The sequence below is a fragment of the Podarcis bocagei genome (assembly GCF_964188305.1).
Source record: "Podarcis bocagei genome assembly, chromosome: Z".
NCBI lineage: Eukaryota > Metazoa > Chordata > Lepidosauria > Squamata > Lacertidae > Podarcis > Podarcis bocagei.
This window is the reverse complement of record NC_138140.1, coordinates 32,515,794-32,533,121: the sequence shown is the minus strand read 5'-3', so window position 1 is coordinate 32,533,121 and position 17,328 is coordinate 32,515,794. Positions and strand designations below refer to the sequence as shown.

Here is a 17,328-nt window from a genome sequence, read left to right as displayed (position 1 = left end):
TCCTGTGCTCAAAGTAGTCAACTAGATGCCCTAATGGGAAGCCTACAAACACAACAGCACTCTCCCCTCCTGTGGTTTCCAGCAATTGGTATTCAGAAGGTACACTACCACCTCTGACAGCGCTGGCAGAACTCAGCCATCATGGTATATACAGTAAATGAAGTGGTATAAAGGTAAAGATAAAGGGACCCCTGACCATTAGGTCCAGTCGTGACCAACTCTGGGGTTGCGGTGCTCATCTCGCTTTATTGGACAAGGGAGCCGGCATACAGCTTCCGGGTCATGTGGCTAGCATGACTAAGCCACTTCTGGTGAACCAGAGAAGCACACAGAAATGCCGTTTACCTTCCCACCGGAGCGGTACCTATTTATCTACTTGCACTTTGACGTGCTAGGTTGACAGGAGCAGGGACCGAGCAACAGGAGCTCACCCCGTTGTGGGGATTCGAACCGCCAACCTTCTAATCGGCAAGTCCTAGGCTCTGTGGTTTAACCCACAGCGCCACCCGCGTCCCTAACGAAGTGGTATATAAATGCCTTAAATAAATAATAACTAACTTTTATTTAAAATGGTGCTAACAGCTGATGACAAGTTTGCAATGATATGTTCTTGATACTGACTCACATGGTTAACTTTAACAGTGCCATTTGGGTCAAATATTTAAAAGTGGACATGCAGTCAGCTTTCCCAAATATTCCTCTAGTACATTTGACTATCACATATGCCTTAAGGAATGACTGAACTGGTTCCAAATCGGCCTGGATGGATTTTTGCCACCTTACTCTTTGCTTAAGTTCGGCTTTAAGAATAGCAGCAGGCAATTTTTAATTTGATAACCAGGAATATGAACTGACATATGCAAATGAGCTGCGGCAAGCAAGCTTCTTCTCCCGGAAGAACTGGGCCATACATTTACTCACAATTCATTCTGGAGACATTTGTTAGTAGTGTCATGTGTTACAGGTAGGTGTTGGCAAACCCACTTAAATAACACAGATGGGAGTCCGAAGAAGAAATGAATCCTGATAACACTTCACTAAGGAAACCTCAACAAAAACAGTGTATAATTTGAGGAGAAATGAACAGAGAGGTTTTGTCTTTCTTACTTCAGGCCTTGTATGTAACAAGGAGACATTCAATCAAACCATGCAATGCAAAAGAAAACCCTCTCGGGTAAACTCAGCCAATCAGAGCACGTGCTATCTCAGTAAGCATCCTGCTAATCTGGCAGATTGCTAAACTACACCTTTTGTGCAATGGGGGCATATGAGGCACAGTATTTCCCATCTATCAGAGGGGTTCTCCCAAATATTTCTGTGGGAGGGGGTATGATGAAAGCAGAGCAGCTTAAACAACAAAAGAAACATTTAACACCTATCTTCTAGTTTATTATTATGAAAAAGAGCAAGAGTTCTAATCATTTGGCAGCAGAGTTTATTTTATTAGTGATTTCATTATTTATTATTTTGCAAATTTATAAACCACTTCATATCAGTGTACAACAATATATTAACAAGAATCATCTTATGGGATCATAATATTTGGCGGGGGAGTGGTCAAATATCATCTAGTTTAACTCCCTGCCAATGAGACATGACCCCAAAGTAGTGACCACCATGCGGACTTGGAGGCCACAGTAACAACAGCTAAAGAGGTGATCAGGCGACCACTAAACCTGAAACTGCAGGCAGGAGCCTGATGGACCACATCCCATACATTAGACCTTGTAGAACCAGAGTCAGGACCATCATGGGTGCCTTCCCATGAGTCTGAGAACCCGAGTGTCTCCAGCCCCACCGCACCAGTCCAGCAGTGCAGGTGGGAGGCCATGGGGGGCAGAAGAAGTGCCTGCCAACAGGCCATGGGTCAGTCCTTTGAGAGACTCCAGAACTAAGTCCAGAAGCTTCAGTTAGTGGAGAACGCATCTGCCTGACTGTTGACAGGTTTTAGGCGAACAGATCATATAACACCTACTCTGTTCTAATTACACTTGCTGCCGGTACGCTTCAAACCCCAATGCAAAGTGCTGGTTTTGACCTATAAAGCTCTTTACAGCTCAGGATCCCAGTACCTTCTGGAACACCTCACCCAATATGAACCTACCCAGACCTTTAGGTTTTCTTCTGAGGCCTTTCACCAAGGCCCTGCTGTGATGAAAGGTGGTGACAAAGGAAAGGTCATTTTTGGTTGTAGCTCCCTACCTGTGGAATGCTTTCTCCAGCAAGATAGATAGGAAGGTGTGTGTGCACATGTGCGCACACTCACAAATGCACACACACCTGTCTATCAATAAATGGCAGGTGTTTTGTCTGATTTTTTTAAAAATGGTATAATGTACTTCTGTTTATGTTTTTAAATGTGCTGTAAGTTGCTTGGAGATTTTTGGCTAACAAGCAATTAACCAGTAGTAGTAGTACAGTACTCAACAAGGAGTTGAGTGTAGGAGAGTTGGACTAGGAGCTGTCCTTGGTGCTGCAACAGCCAGCCTGCCTTGCTCCTATCAAAGTTAGGAGGGGATAAAGGGAGCTCAACTGATTTGCTATGACAACAAAATTGATGCACACTGAAGAGTTGTCAGGATCCCAGGTCCATAGTAGGGTGTACTACTTGGCCCCCTTATATGCCTAGCACACCGAGCAGTCATCCCTTTAATACCCCACATTGTCCCAGATCTAGGATCACCCCGCATGGCCTGCAGCCAGGGAAGTTCACTGGGGCCCTGTGTCAGGAGAGCACCCCACAAGAGGGCAATTTACTAGGGGAATCTGAGACGTGGAGCCAGCCCCATTCTTCATGCTTAAAGGTAAAGGTAAAGGGACCCCTGACCATTAGGTCCAGTTGTGGTCGACTCTGGGGTTGCAGCGCTCATCTCGCTTTATTGGCCAAGGGAGCCAGCGTACAGCTTCCGGGTCATGTGGCCAGCATGACTAAGCCACTTCTGGTGAACCAGAGCAGCGCACGGAAACGCTGTTTACCTTCCCGCCAGAACGGTACCTATTTATCTACTTGCACTTTGATGTGCTTTCGAACTGCTAGGTTGGCAGGAGCAGGGACCGAAGAACAGGAGCTCACCCTGCCGCGGGGATTTGAACCGCTGACCTTCTTATCAACAAGTCCTAGGCTCTGTGGTTTAACCCACAGCACCATCCACATCCCTTCATGCTTAGATGTGCAGAATTCCTGTCAAAGTGGCTTTTGAAATAGGGACAAGTCTTCTTTTGCTACTGACACCTAAACCTTTGTGGCTGGGGTGTGTGTGTGTCAAAACAGGGCAGGGAGAGGTGTTCAATGTCCATAAAATGTATCCTTGCCCAGAGTATACTTTTTGGGATAAGTTCTCTTGCAAAATATAACATAAAGATTAAAAACAAAAACAAAAATCAAGGTGCTTTTATTTGGCCATTAGATATATGTGGATAGATAAAGATATATAGTATAGAGAATTAAACATTGGCACCACTGGAATATAAAACTGTCCATATATTACCGATGTGTTTAAATAAGCAAAACATGGTTACATTATGCCTATTCTACTGATGTGGGTGGCGGCAGGGGGAACTACTTTAGGAAATCAGCCAAGGCATTAAAAAAAGATTCTTTAAAAAAACAAAACAAAACGCGCACACCGTGTTCTTAGATCTTGTCATCTTTATACTTACAACAAAATAACATCTTAGGCAGCCTGCTTTTTTGAATAAAACACCTACCACTTTCGACTTGAGATTTTTAAAATGGGGATTTTTAAAAGGGAGGGGGGAGGGAATGCTGACCGTGTAATAGCTAGGTACTTGTGGTGGGTGTAGAACATGAAAGGTTACAATATGGATCCATGCCTATGCCTTTTTCTTTTCAACTCCGAGCCCCTTCCCTCCTGCTTCTGCTAACTCGGCAATCATACTGCTGACAGATTTCGAGGTTTTCTAAATAATGTATGGGATTTTCTTTTAACGTGTCAGTGCAGAAGTATCAATTCTGCCCCTGTGTCATTTCTGATGCTGATTTTTCTTGACAGCATTCCATTAAACCAATGAGTTTCTCCCCTCCTGATGCTCCTTTAAATATTCCTCTGAGTGATGTATTTGTGGTTTTTTTAAACAGATCGTGAAGGATGTTTGCATTTAGGAGGGGCGGGTGGAACTGCATGGCAGGTACATGGGGGAAAACTCATGTTACATACACAAAACAGAAATTTATTTTATTATTGTTATTATTATTATTTACCCTATAAAAGAGGTTTCCCCCTGGTTCTTGAACTGCCAGAAGCTGCTTCCTTGGTTGCCCTGCTCCTTACTAATATATCAGTTTGCCTCGGAAATCAAGCAATGATGTGAAAGCATACTGGGACATGATTTATAATGATCTTAAGAAAGTGTTTAAGAACACGTTCCATAAGAAACCAGAAGCTTTCTTGTTAGGTATTTTAGGAGAAGAGATTCCTAAGAAAGACCATACTATATTCTTATACGCAGCAACAGCGGCAAGGATTCTTTTAGCTCAGAAGTGGAAACAGCAGGAAACTCCGACAGAAGAATGGCAGAGTAAGATGATTGAATATACAGAGCTGGCAAGACTGTCCGGGAAAATCTGAGACCAGCAAGACTAACAGTTTCAAAAAGACTGGAGTAAATTTGTTATTTATTTGAAAGAACATTGTAAACACTTAACAACGCTAACAGGACTGGCCAAAAAGTTTGTCAGTTAAAATTAGAAACTTATTTACAATGATAAGGAATTTTAAAGTAAAAAGAAAGGTAGATGAGGGGAATGAGAAATGCGGATGAAATGATAATTGGAAGCTAGAAAGTCAGTTGGGAGGGATGGGGGGGAAGTCGTTGACTCGAGAGAGTCAGAATATAGGTAATGTAAAGTTATGGAAAATCACATGATGTTTTTTTAAAACGAAAATGCCAATAAATAGAAGAAGAAGAAGAAGAAGAAGAAGAAGAAGAAGAAGAAGAAGAAGAAGAAGAAGAAGAAGAAGAAGAAGAAGAAATAATAATCAAGCATTGATAATGAATATTTGCCACAAGAAGTATTTAATGCTCTTTGGTGCTGTTGCTCAGGAATGCTACAGACACATATGTATTGGAGAACTTCTATTAAAATGCCTCCACCCCACTTCACTTTAAGTCAACTTTATTCCTTGCTTAATGGCTGGAATGGGCAGCTTCAATCTCTGGAGTTATATGTTGACGCTTCTTTGATTACAGCGCAATGGCATAAAGAGTCCTTCAAAGTACAACAACAAAAACTTGCAGGCAACAATCAGTTTGTTCACTTTTTATCTCCCTTTCATCCACTCATTCACATATTTAGCACATCAGCAAAGAACCAAAAATAATGGTCACATATCAGCAGTGACATAGAATCATAGAATCATAGAGTTGGAAGAGACCACAAGGGCCATCGAGTCCAACCCCCTGCCAAGCAGGAAACACCATCAGAGCACTCCTGACATATGGTTGTCAAGCCTCTGCTTAAAGACCTCCAAAGAAGGAGACGCCACCACACTCCTTGGCAGCAAATTCCACTGTCGAACAGCTCTTACTGTCAGGAAGTTCTTCCTAATGTTTAGGTGGAATCTTCTTTCTTGTAGTTTGGCTCCATTGCTCCGTGTCCGCTTCTCTGGAGCAGCAGAAAACAACCTTTCTCCCTCCTCTATGACTGTCACATGACTGTCACCACTACTAGTACTTCTAATTTCTGTGTTTTATTTATTCTGACGATTTATATAAGCACTTAATTACGGGTAGTCTCTAAGTGGTTGCAAGTTATGCCATGAAACAAAGAAGATAAAAGTAAGCGAAAACTGTAAAAACGGAATTCAAACGAAATGCTTGCTAAACGAATTTTTTAAAAAAGGTTTTAGTGGAACATTAGACCTGCCTGACCTCAGCTGGAAGGGAGTTCCATAAAATTGGGGCCCATTTGTACTATACTTTTCAAAGCTGTATCATGCCATGTTATACAACCATGGTTCCTCCCCCCAAAGAATCTTGGGAATTTCAGGGTGCTGACAGTTGTTAGGAGACCTGTAATCCCCTCACAGAACTGCAATTCCCAGAGAGGTTTAACAATGAATTCTTCTTCCCAGGCAACTCTGGGAATTGGAGCTCAGTGAGGGGACTACAAGTCTCCTGACAAACTCCTCCTTATTCTCAGTTTTGCCCATGCAGAACTCTGCTAGGAGTGGGGGTGGGTAGGGACAAAACTAGAGTTATTTGCCTCTGCCTGTCATTAGCTCTAACAGAACCTGCTGTTTGTCTCCCTGCTTTCCACCCTCCCACCCACTGGTGGGCAGAAGAAAAACTGTGAGACCCTTGTAGAAGGGCACACTACATGTTCAACATCCTTCTCTCAGAAACTCCAGGTGTACTTTGGATTTGAATCTTAACAAAAGCACAATAATATATACTCAAAAAAGAAAGACACTGGCAAATACCATTTTATTCAAGCCCAATTGCCAAACATTTTCCTTGCTCCACTTAAACTACCACAAAAGGCAATCATCCAGAATGAAAAGGGTTTTAAAGGCATATCTTTTCTATCTCTCTTGTGGAAATCACTATGTAGCAATGAATGAAAGGACACACAGACACACACACACTTTCAACATATATTTTTTTCAAGTAAAGAGGTGACTTCAAACTCTTTGTTCCCCGTGTGTGTATCTATTAAAAATCCAAAAGAATAACAAACTCTACCACTGTAAACCAATATTTCTGATTTGACAGCTATAGTTATAACCACTCAGGCGTCTATTTCCCACAAACTCTCAACAGCCATAACCTTTAGTGATTAATTATAAAGTTCCAGGAGCAATAGTACACAGACTAATTTCCTAAAACAATAAAAAGACAGAATTTCTCATTTGGAGCTAAATGAAACACGAACAGGTTGTTATTCATGCTGAAATCGAGATGCAGAGTCATGTTGCAGCCATTACAGAAGCTATTAAACACAACCTCGAATCAAAGAAACTGTAGGTCTGTCTCCTTAAAATAAAATGTTTTCTTCACTGACATGGCTCCTGGTTCAGTGGCTATGTTGCCGCCTGCCTTTGTTAAGAAGTCACTTTCAAAATTCAATCTCCTTTTATTTTTGTTTTACACCATTTTATTTTAGCAGTCATTTAGCCCGTATGAGTCTATACACACAAAACACCACCCCAAACATTTGTTAAAAGCTTGAGTGTAGACATAGAATTATAATGGGCATACCATAGTTTCAGTGAAGTATCTAGAGCAATGTTTGTCAAGCTTGGGCCACCAGTTATTGTTGAGCTCTAACTCCCATCAACCCCGGCCACTGGCTGGGAGATGATGGGAGTTGTAGTCAACAATAGCTAAGGAATTGAAGGTTGGGAAATGCTGATCTAGATGGCCTTGGGTGGTACAGAGAGCACCAAAAAGAACATGCACAAGAGATAATTGTTGGTATACACTTTATGACTGGGGAGAAGGGCATAGCTTAATGGCAAAACACCTGCTTTACACAGAGAAGGTCCCAGATTTAATTCCTAGCATCTTCTCATACAGGGGTAGCTTGTCTGGGATCCTGCAAGACAGCTGGCAGTCAGAGTAGACAGCATTGGGCTAGAAGGACCAACAGTCTGGTCTGGTATATTGAAGCATTTTGTATTCATATGATTTCCATAAGGAAGCTGGCAAAATCACCCACCCTCTTTGCATATTTCCCCTGCTGTAATAACTCACTGCATGGATCAAGATCAATACATTGCCCATGTTCGCACATCATGATAAGACTGCTGGCTCTTGTGCATTATTTGGAATGAGCAGTGTGCTGGTTCAAAGTGCTTGATCACTACTGCTTTTCTCTTCTTGCACCAGGAGTGGGAGAAATGAATCAGGAAGCTGAACAAACTAGGAAGCCACAATTCGGTTTGGGGTTTTTGGGTGATGCCTGTAACAGTTTTACTACGTAGTGAACTGCCTTGTACAGGCTGCTCTTACAAATGAAGCTAAGTAAACAGTACTGTGAGCTGGGGAATCAATGATATGAGCCTCTTCAAAGTCAAGAGGGGTTGCTAACCTTTTTTGGGCCTTTGGAGAAATTGAAAAGTGGAGAAACTTTTTTGGACCCCAGGCAAAAATAGCTTCTCTTGGTTACAACAGAAGGCTTATTTCAAGTCTAATTTCAGGAAATGAGACCCTGCAGGCATATTGCGCCATTGTGGATTGTCAATCCATATACCAGAAAATCTCTGGCAAGCCAATATTCAGCCAGAGCTATGATATTAATGCATATAACGCAGCAACCTTGTGGTATGAATATGATCAGTGTCTGGACTGGGAGACCACTCAATAGTTTCATAACAAGACTGAGAGATTAAAAAAATGGAATAATAAATCTTATCTCAAGCCTCAGCACCATATTTGCAACCTGGTGAAAATAATAGAGGCCTATCTTAGAAGATCCCAAAAGGACATTATGCTGATATACATTAAGTGCTCCCAAAACTTGAAATGTGCTAGGTCCATGTTAATTATGATGATTAACACGTAAACACACAATCATTCTCCCCAAGGCTAAGCATTAAGATTGGCATTTGCCAAAAGCGAAAGGTGTGATCAACATCTCCCCCAAAGCTCATTTGTGCAACAATGACTTCTCCTGTTGCCAAAAAAGAAAAGAAAAAAATCCTCCATTGTGTGTGGACTTTTCCTGTCAATTATGGATGACTTCCAAAACATTCTAATTTTTGGAATGCAGTATGAGTCATCCCTCAGAAAGACAAAGGTGGAGAAGCGAGTTACCACCATCAATTCCATAATCTGGCAGCTTTTCCATGTGTGACTCTCGTAAAGTGGCTATTCGAGTTGCAGGCAACCCAAAATAGCAACTGCTTGACAATGGAAGAATTTCTTCTTCCCAGGAGCGAACAGTTAAGAGGTAAACTCAAAGAAACAGATTTCAGATTTGCTTACCTGCATTGGAATTCAGCTCCTCATTCTCAGATTCTGTCCCATTCTGACTCCCACTTCCATGAAGGCTATTCATGGCCATCAGCTTCATCTTCTGCAATTTCATCGCCTCTGCCATGGCAGCTGCTGTTAGACCTAGCCACAGAAATAAAGAGAAAAATTATTTAAACAAAATGACCAAACAGTCTTTTCTGTCATTTCAACTTGCCTAAGAACATAAGATCCCTGCTGGTTCAGACCAAAGGGCCATCTAATTCAGAATCCTGTTCTCACAGTGGCCAATCAGATGCGTCTGAGATGCCTACAAACAGGATATGAACACAATAACACTCTCCCCACTTGTGATTTTTGGCTTATTCCCTCCAACACAGGAAGCAGTGCATTGCCATAATGGCTCTCAGCCATTAATAATGTGGGCAGTTGCTTGAGGGAGTGAAGCAAGACTCACACAGCAATTATAATTTGTAACCTGGTGCAAATGGAGTTATAGAACCCGGTGGGCACCCTGATAGATATTCACACATATATTCATACTTATATGTATTTTGCATTCATATTTATAGATTATGGATGATGATGGAAGGTAGTACTGTTCTCTAACTAAATCCTCACACATACCCCCAAGTTTAGTAATTGGTTAGATGGTACCCATCCCTCTGCATTATTCATAAAGCTTTTCTGTCAAAACTGTGAACGAGTAAATTAACTAAAGAGGAGCTATGAGTAATCTAATCTTGAGGTATGCAATTAATTAATTAAAATTGAATGGCAAGCCACACCGCCTGCACTGCAGTCCCTCATATCAAAACAAAACATTTAATTAAATTATCAAACTATTTGTAACTGGAAACATTCAAAAGGGGGAGAAAACACACAAAACCACTAAGGCTCTGGCGCCGCTATGATTTCAAGTCCAAATTGTGCCTGGTTTCTGGGTGCTCTACCAGTTGTATGAGATATCCACATTCAAACCTGCTGTGGGTCAAGTGAGACATTCAGAAAGCAAGAACAATGAAACATCTGGTGGTATGAAATGTTAATGCACAATGCCATATTGAAAATAGGAAGGGGGGGAGCCATGTTGCAGTTTCTGGGTCCCATACCCCCTCAGAGATGAGAGCAGCTGCTCCTGGCTTCCTTCAGAAGCAGGCTGGAGTGAACTGTCCTCCCTCCAGATCTTGCTCATTGTGGGGTGATGGAACCCATCTATAATTCTGCACTAGTTACTGCATGCTTTCTTCAAGAGGCAGATTGTGCCTTCCTCAGGACCAGGCAAGAAGAAGAAGAAGAAGAAGAAGAAGAAGAAGAAGAAGAAAAGGAAGAAGAGTTTGGATTTGATATCCCGCTTTATCACTACCCTAAGGAGTCTCAAAACGGCTAACATTCTCCTTTCCCTTCCTCCCCCACAACAAACACTCTGTGAGGTGAGTGGGGCTGAGAGACTTCAGAGAAGTGTGACTAGCCCAAGGTCACCCAGCAGCTGCATGTGGAGGAGCGGGGAAGCGAACCCGGTTCACCAGATTATGAGTCCACTGCTCTTAACCACTACACCACACTGAAGGCAGATGCTACCTCTTGAGAGAAGATAGACTGTCACTGGGTACCTTGTCTGAAGGTGGAGGCAACTTCCTGAGCAGAGGTGGGGAACCATAGTCCAGAGGACCTTTCTACCTGGGTCTAGGCACCTTCCCCAAGGCCACACTCCTGCTCCTGATGTCTTACCATTCACTGGCCTTGCTTTGTATTTTCCTTGAGTGTTTTCGCCTGGCTCAAAATTTCTCCCTTAATTCTGATAAAGCTTCTTGCCTGGATGGAGGTGTGTGGGCGTGTATAGAAACTAATGGACAAAGGTGAAATTTACCCTCTCACTGCACACACATAGATTCATAGAACTGGAGAGTTGGAAGGGACCACAGGATCATTTAGTCCAACCCCCTGCAATGCAGGAACCTTTTGCACAACATGGAGCTTGAAGCCACAACCCTAGATCAAGAGTCTCATGCTCTTCTGACAGTTATCCCTCTTTCAATCAAGCAAACTCCAGGTTAATCCTTCAGTCTTTCAAATGCTCAGCCTAGCACTAGTGAGGAGACTGAAATCTAGTTTGCAGATGGATCAGAAAGAAGGGGGAATGAGTAGGTTGAGTTCTGGGGTGCCAGAATGGACTGCATCACTTATGACTGTATGGGGTGGGTGTCTTCTTTTTTAATGCTTCTCTATGAAAATATTGTGATACAAACTTTGATGTTCCAATTCCATTCTGGCTGTTTTGCTTGGAGTTGTTAACTGCAATGTGGGGGCAGTATTAAAAAGAATGTTACCCACCACTTGCAGTTTTCACTGACTGCTCCCTCATTGGTTCAACCAATTCATTCTGCTTTATGTATAAGTCCTAAAATGGCAGAGATGGTTTTAGGATCTTGGACTGAACATGCCAGGGTGGAAGTGATAGATGCCAGGCTAAGTCCAGCTAATAAGCAGCCTATGATATTGCCCCAGCACTGATCAGGAGCTGATTGGAATCTGGCCTCGCCCTTCTCAGGGGAACCTCAGTCCCAGAATCTGAAATAAACCTAGTGAAAATGTATGTGTATTACTATTTGTATGTATCTTGGCATATTATTCCACCATGTAAAATGTTAAAATCAGTAAAATAACAATATTATTAACGATGGATGAAACATAAACAAGATGCATCCGTCTCATACTCTGAAAATCTTTTTAAGTTATATGATTGAAAGGAAATGACAAAATCAGAGTTGGAAAGGAAAAGGCCGGGTTAGATTGTATTTTCCCTTGCTTTCTTTTCAGAGACCCGCTTATGATGGTTGATTGATTTCATGACATTTTCCGTTCCTTTTAGAGTCTATGCTATGGGAATGATTTGTCAGGATTGTAATACTTAATACTTTTAGTGAGCTCCACTCCAGCGACCTTTATCTTATTCTGTATAGTTGACTGCCTGACCCTTTCAGTTCTCAGGATCACAAAGATGAATGTAAAAAGGCAGAGAAAGGATTTTGGGCAATGGGGTTGAAGAGAGAGGAGGGGGAGGGGGAAGAAAGACTGGCTATCCAGAAAATCAGCAGAGTGTTCCATGTCCTATAATAATTGAACCTCTTCTTTAAAAGTGGCAACTGTCCTGGTAAATGCATTAACTGAAGATGAAGAATAAAAGTACTCATTGAACTTAGGTTTCTGTGGTGCTAAGGAACAAAAACTGCAAGCCTATGTACTCTCCAATTGCAGTAAACCCCACTGAACACAGTGGGGCTTACTCCCAAGTAAATATGTCACATGTGTGGTGTACTGGTTAGAGCAGGGATAGGGAACTTGTAGCTCTCTTGGTCAGGGCTGGGCAATAAATAGTTGCTGCCTGAGCTAAGGACAGGGTGGCGCCCCCTTGTATCCACTCACTATGCAGGAGCTGAACAGATCAGTGTTGGAACTGGTAATGGGACAGCATCCTTCAACTGTACCTGAGGGCAGCAGCCTAGCTGAGAAGAGGCTTCAGGCTTTGACTGTGTCACTCTGCCTGATGGTAGAGCTGGACCTGTTCCAGAACTTTGTTGGACACTAGCTCCCAGCAAGCCCAGTCAGCACAGTCAGGTATGACAGAAGTGCAACTCCAGCAGCATCTAGAGGTGTTCAAGTTGCCCATTCCTAGGTTAGAGTGCCGATAGAGCATGAAACTCTTAATCTCAGGGTTGTGTGTTTGAACCCCATGTTGAGCAAAAGATTCCTGTATGGTATGGGGTTGGACGAAAGATTATTGTGGTCCCTTCCACACACACACACCTGATTATCATCTTTCATAGCAACCACTCTATTGGGAAATATAATGCCATATATGGGAAACAAAAGAGGTTTAAAGACACTCTCAAGGCAAATCTTTAAAAAAAAAGTAGTATAAACACCGACAACTGGGAATCACTGGCCTGTGAGCGCTCCAATTGGAGAACAGCCTTTACCAAGGCATCATGGACTTTGAAGAAGGACAAAAGGGAGTATAGCATCATGGACTTTGAAGAAGGACAAAAGGGAGTATAGCATCTAGATCAAGGGAAGTAATAGTGCCACTGTATTCTGCTCTGGTCAGACCACACCTGGAGTACTGTGTCCAGTTCTGGGCACCACAATTCAAGAAGGACACTGACAAACTGGAACGTGTCCAGAGGAGGGCAACCAAAATGGTCAAAGGCCTGGAAACGATGCCTTATGAGGAACGGCTAAGGGAGCTGGGCATGTTTAGCCTGGAGAAGAGGAGGTTAAGGGGTGATATGATAGCCATGTTCAAATATATAAAAGGATGTCACATAGAGGAGGGAGAAAGGTTGTTTTCTGCTGCTCCAGAGAAGCGGACACGGAGCAATGGATCCAAACTACAAGAAAGAAGATTCCACCTAAACATTAGGAAGAACTTCCTGACAGTAAGAGCTGTTCGACAGTGGAATTTGCTGCCAAGGAGTGTGGTGGAGTCTCCTACTTTGGAGGTCTTTAAGCAGAGGCTTGACAACCATATGTCAGGAGTGCTCTGATGGTGTTTCCTGCTTGGCAGGGGGTTGGACTCGATGGCCCTTGTGGTCTCTTCCAACTCTATGATTCTATGATTCTATGATTCTATGAGAAATGAGCTAAGAAGAAGGGACATTTGGCAAATCCTCACCGTGATCAACTCCCGCTGGCAACCTATGTTCCCATCGTGAAAGGATGTGCGGATCCAGAACTGCCCTCCACAGTCACTTATGAACTCACTGTTAAAACCGTGTTGATGGAAAACAATCTTACTTTGCTATGAGTGATCGCCAAAGAAGAAAGAACAATATAGACCTCTATATAGCAGCTAGACCTAGACGCTTCCCTTCTTGGCTTTGTTTCCACTACAGATGATGAATGTATGACTCTATCATCATTAATAAATGACACAGTTCTGAAGTGATAGGCTAAGGCAGGGACAGGGAACATCAGGCCCAGGGGTCAGATGTGACCCTCCAGGCCTCCTTATATGGTCCTCTGCAGGCTGCGCCCTCTCTAGCCATTGCCAAACCTGGAGACCCAGCACCTAGTACACGAAGAACTATTTACGCTAAGAACTATTTACAGAAAGCATGCTACAGAAAGCATAATACTTTAAAGGTGTAAATAAACAATGATCATTTTAACATTATTGGGGAGGATCAAAGAGCTGGTAGTGGCTGTCTTTCTACTGGTACTGAAACCTGACTACAAGTCTCATAATTTAGGAGTAAATGAACCTTTTCCCTGATTAAACACCCGTCAACTTTGACTGATGAAGAGGAAACCACATTAGAAGCAACTAAGCTACCTGTTATCAAATTACAAAGCTTTTTTTTTTTTAATCAAAGGACTAAAACAGGCCATAGATCGACCAGCTAACAGGTTTCCAGTGACCTAAGGGGGATTTTCTTGTTCCAGTTAACAGCCTCTGAAGAATGCTTCCTTTTGATTCTTGTCTAAGACACAAAAATGATTGTCCCATTTAACCAGTGTTCTGTCGCACACACCAGAGAATCCTATTTACTTAGATGCTGGTGGAACATTAAAAACACAATAGTGTGATTGTCTTTGGAAGAAAATTTTTCAAGATTGACTTTCCCCCCTTCTTTTTTTGAAAAAGAAGGGGGGAGATCAAAAAGCTAACTTTAATAGATGTTTGACTAAGGTCAGACTCCTAGGAAATGGAACACTGAAGATGAAAGCGAACAAATAGATTTGGCTTTTGATCTCGGCCAAATCCATTTGGCATTGTTTAGCTTTTCTATAATGCTTCAATTCTGGAGTGATATCATGGCCGAAATGAACTGCCTTCTATTTGAAGTTTCTTTTTTAATAGCTTTTGTAAAACTTTAACATGTACCACAGAAGAAGTTTAGGAAACAAAACAAAACAAAACAAAACAAAACAAAACAAAACAAAACAAAACAAAACAAAACAAAAGCTTTCTAAGAATTTGGCTACAAGGTGTTCACACCCACCACACACCTGGTGGTTACTCTTATATAATACAGTAGCACTACTTTGTGTTTTCAGCAGAGTGGTTAAGGGTGCAATCTGAAAAGCACAAGTTCCATCAAATTAAGTGAGAGTTCATTTTACAAAAGTCCTTAGCTCAAATTTCACCTTTGTCACTGTTTCACTGGACAACCTAAATTAATGTTCCAGGTTAGTGAAAAGTAACAAGGGTGTTGGTCTAGGAATGGGGTAACCCAAGCTGCAATCCACATTTAGCAGTGAAGCACATTAGGTGAGTTGTGCCAGTAACTATATTATCAGTTTAACCTGCTTCATAGAGTTCTCATAAGATTAAATGAAGTGGGGAGGCGGGGGAGTGAAAAACATGTAAACCTCTTACATTCCCTGGAGAAGTGGGATGTAAGTCCAAAAATGCTACAACCTCTCAACTGCAGTCATCTCCCCCAATTTGTAGCATAAGGACGATAATATTTACCTCCTGCATACAACAGTGATAATAATGACTGAGATAACATATGTAAGGTGTTCTGAACACTTCAAAAATACCAAGTATTGATGTTATGAGATGAGCCGGCATTTTGAGCTGCCAACCATGGTAATGTGCAGTTTCTCAATGGACAGCCCCAAGTCAACTCATCAACCATCTTCAACCAACCTGCCCTCCCTCCCTCTCCCATTGACTTAACACCTATATCTGCTTTTCATTCTATCTGCATCATCCCAGCAACCATCCCAATATTCATGAACTTTAGTGAGTGGCAGCTGCTACCCTTTGGAACTCTCTCCTGTAAATATCAGAAAGATACAATCTCCATTGTCTTTCATTCTTTTTCAACAAGCATTTGAAGGGGAATTATTATTTTTTAAAACTGAATTGGACTTGAAATGGTTTTTACATATGAAATTGTTTTAATTACTTTTTATGTGAAATGTTTTCCTTGTTAAATTGTTTTCAGATGTTTCATAAAAAGGGATTAGGTGTTGCAATAAACAAATGAACAAATGAACAAATAAATACCCTGATGGTTATGTGTTTTCTGAAATTTAAGTTAAGAGTTTGCATTCCAGCCAATTTACTCAAATGTTTGCAAGCCATCTTGAAACTGTGTTGGTTTGGATTCTGCTTTGGTGGCAACCTGCAAAGCACAGACCATCACATTATGTTGGCTTGGACATTACCACAAAACATGGTTTGGCATTAATGTCTGAATCATATCATTGTATTTTAAAAGCTACAAGGTTCTTGGTTGTATTTGATACAGAAGTCTAACACAACTCTGAAACAGAGCTTAGCAGTGTTAAAAGTAGAAACAAAATACGCACAGTTCCCACTTTCCAAATACAATGTGTTCCCAGGAAATTGTTCATTAGGTGAACATTTGCATAACAAGCTGGCGATTTCCATTATTTCCTGTGGGAACATTTCTAATCTGTGATCTCTCCCCCCCCCCCACATGGTTTCCTCCTAAAATGGCTGCAGTCAACCAGCAAAAGAGAGACCGGGGGAAAACTGGTTTGTTCAACCTCTCTTGCCCCCTGATTTGTCAGATATCCCCCCCCCTCCCTGCTTTCTGCCTGAAATGGTTGCTGTTAGCCAGCAAAGCACAAAGAAGTGTGCAAACTCCGGCTGTTTGGATATCTGGATCTGCCATTCAGGTAGTGAGGTTTGGGAATTATTCCTTGTGTTTGGATAACCAAGGTTTTGGATAACAAAGATTCCAAGAGTGGAATCTGTGTGTACTACAGGCAACCCCCGAGTTGTGCATGGGTTGCATATCTGTCTCCTGTGTGCATAAGCCCGCCTGCTCCACCTGCATTCTGCCCTCCTCTAGTTCCAAAGCAACCCATGCATTGGCAGTTGCACATTGGTTGAATGCGTGCAAAATGGTCACAGCCTATACTTCACTAGCATTTTAAAACAACCCACCCTCAATCCAACATGTCTGACTAGAAGCACTGGGAAGGAAATTATTTTCCCCAGTCCCCTCCAGATAGTTCCCACTTTAAAAGCTTGCTTCCTAGTTACCAATTTATTGGGATGAAAAGATATCCTATCATTCTAACTGCAAGGCAGAAGGTTGAGTTTTTTTAATGGCCACGTGCCACTATGTTAAATCTGACATCCAAAGTTGCTTGAGCGTATATATTTAAATTAACACCTTAAAACAATTTAAAAACAGCACCAGTAGGCGAGGAAGATAAAGCAATCCCTCCACTGTAGTTGAACTTAATTAAGCAACTGTTTCCTACACTTTTAATAATTGTTATTGATGGGATCAATAAAACAAGCAAGTTGAGGGAAACAGATGGAAAGAAAAGCTTGTTGCTATTGAGTGCATTAATCTGAACACGTTTAAAGATGGTGCAAATATGCTGAAATTCGTAACG

At 41.9% G+C, this 17,328-nt stretch overlaps 1 protein-coding gene across 10 annotated transcripts in view; it reads right to left on the bottom strand.

Moving 5' to 3' along the window:
- DACH2 (dachshund family transcription factor 2) overlaps positions 1-17,328 on the bottom strand; it is a 340,390-nt gene that overhangs the window by 107,082 nt on the left and 215,980 nt on the right. For all 10 annotated transcript variants that reach the window (XM_081180171.1, XM_081180162.1, XM_081180164.1 and 7 more), the window contains one exon: positions 8,950-9,081. In XM_081180171.1, coding sequence (XP_081036297.1) covers positions 8,950-9,081 — 132 coding nt within the window. The remainder of the gene's footprint in view (positions 1-8,949; positions 9,082-17,328) is intronic.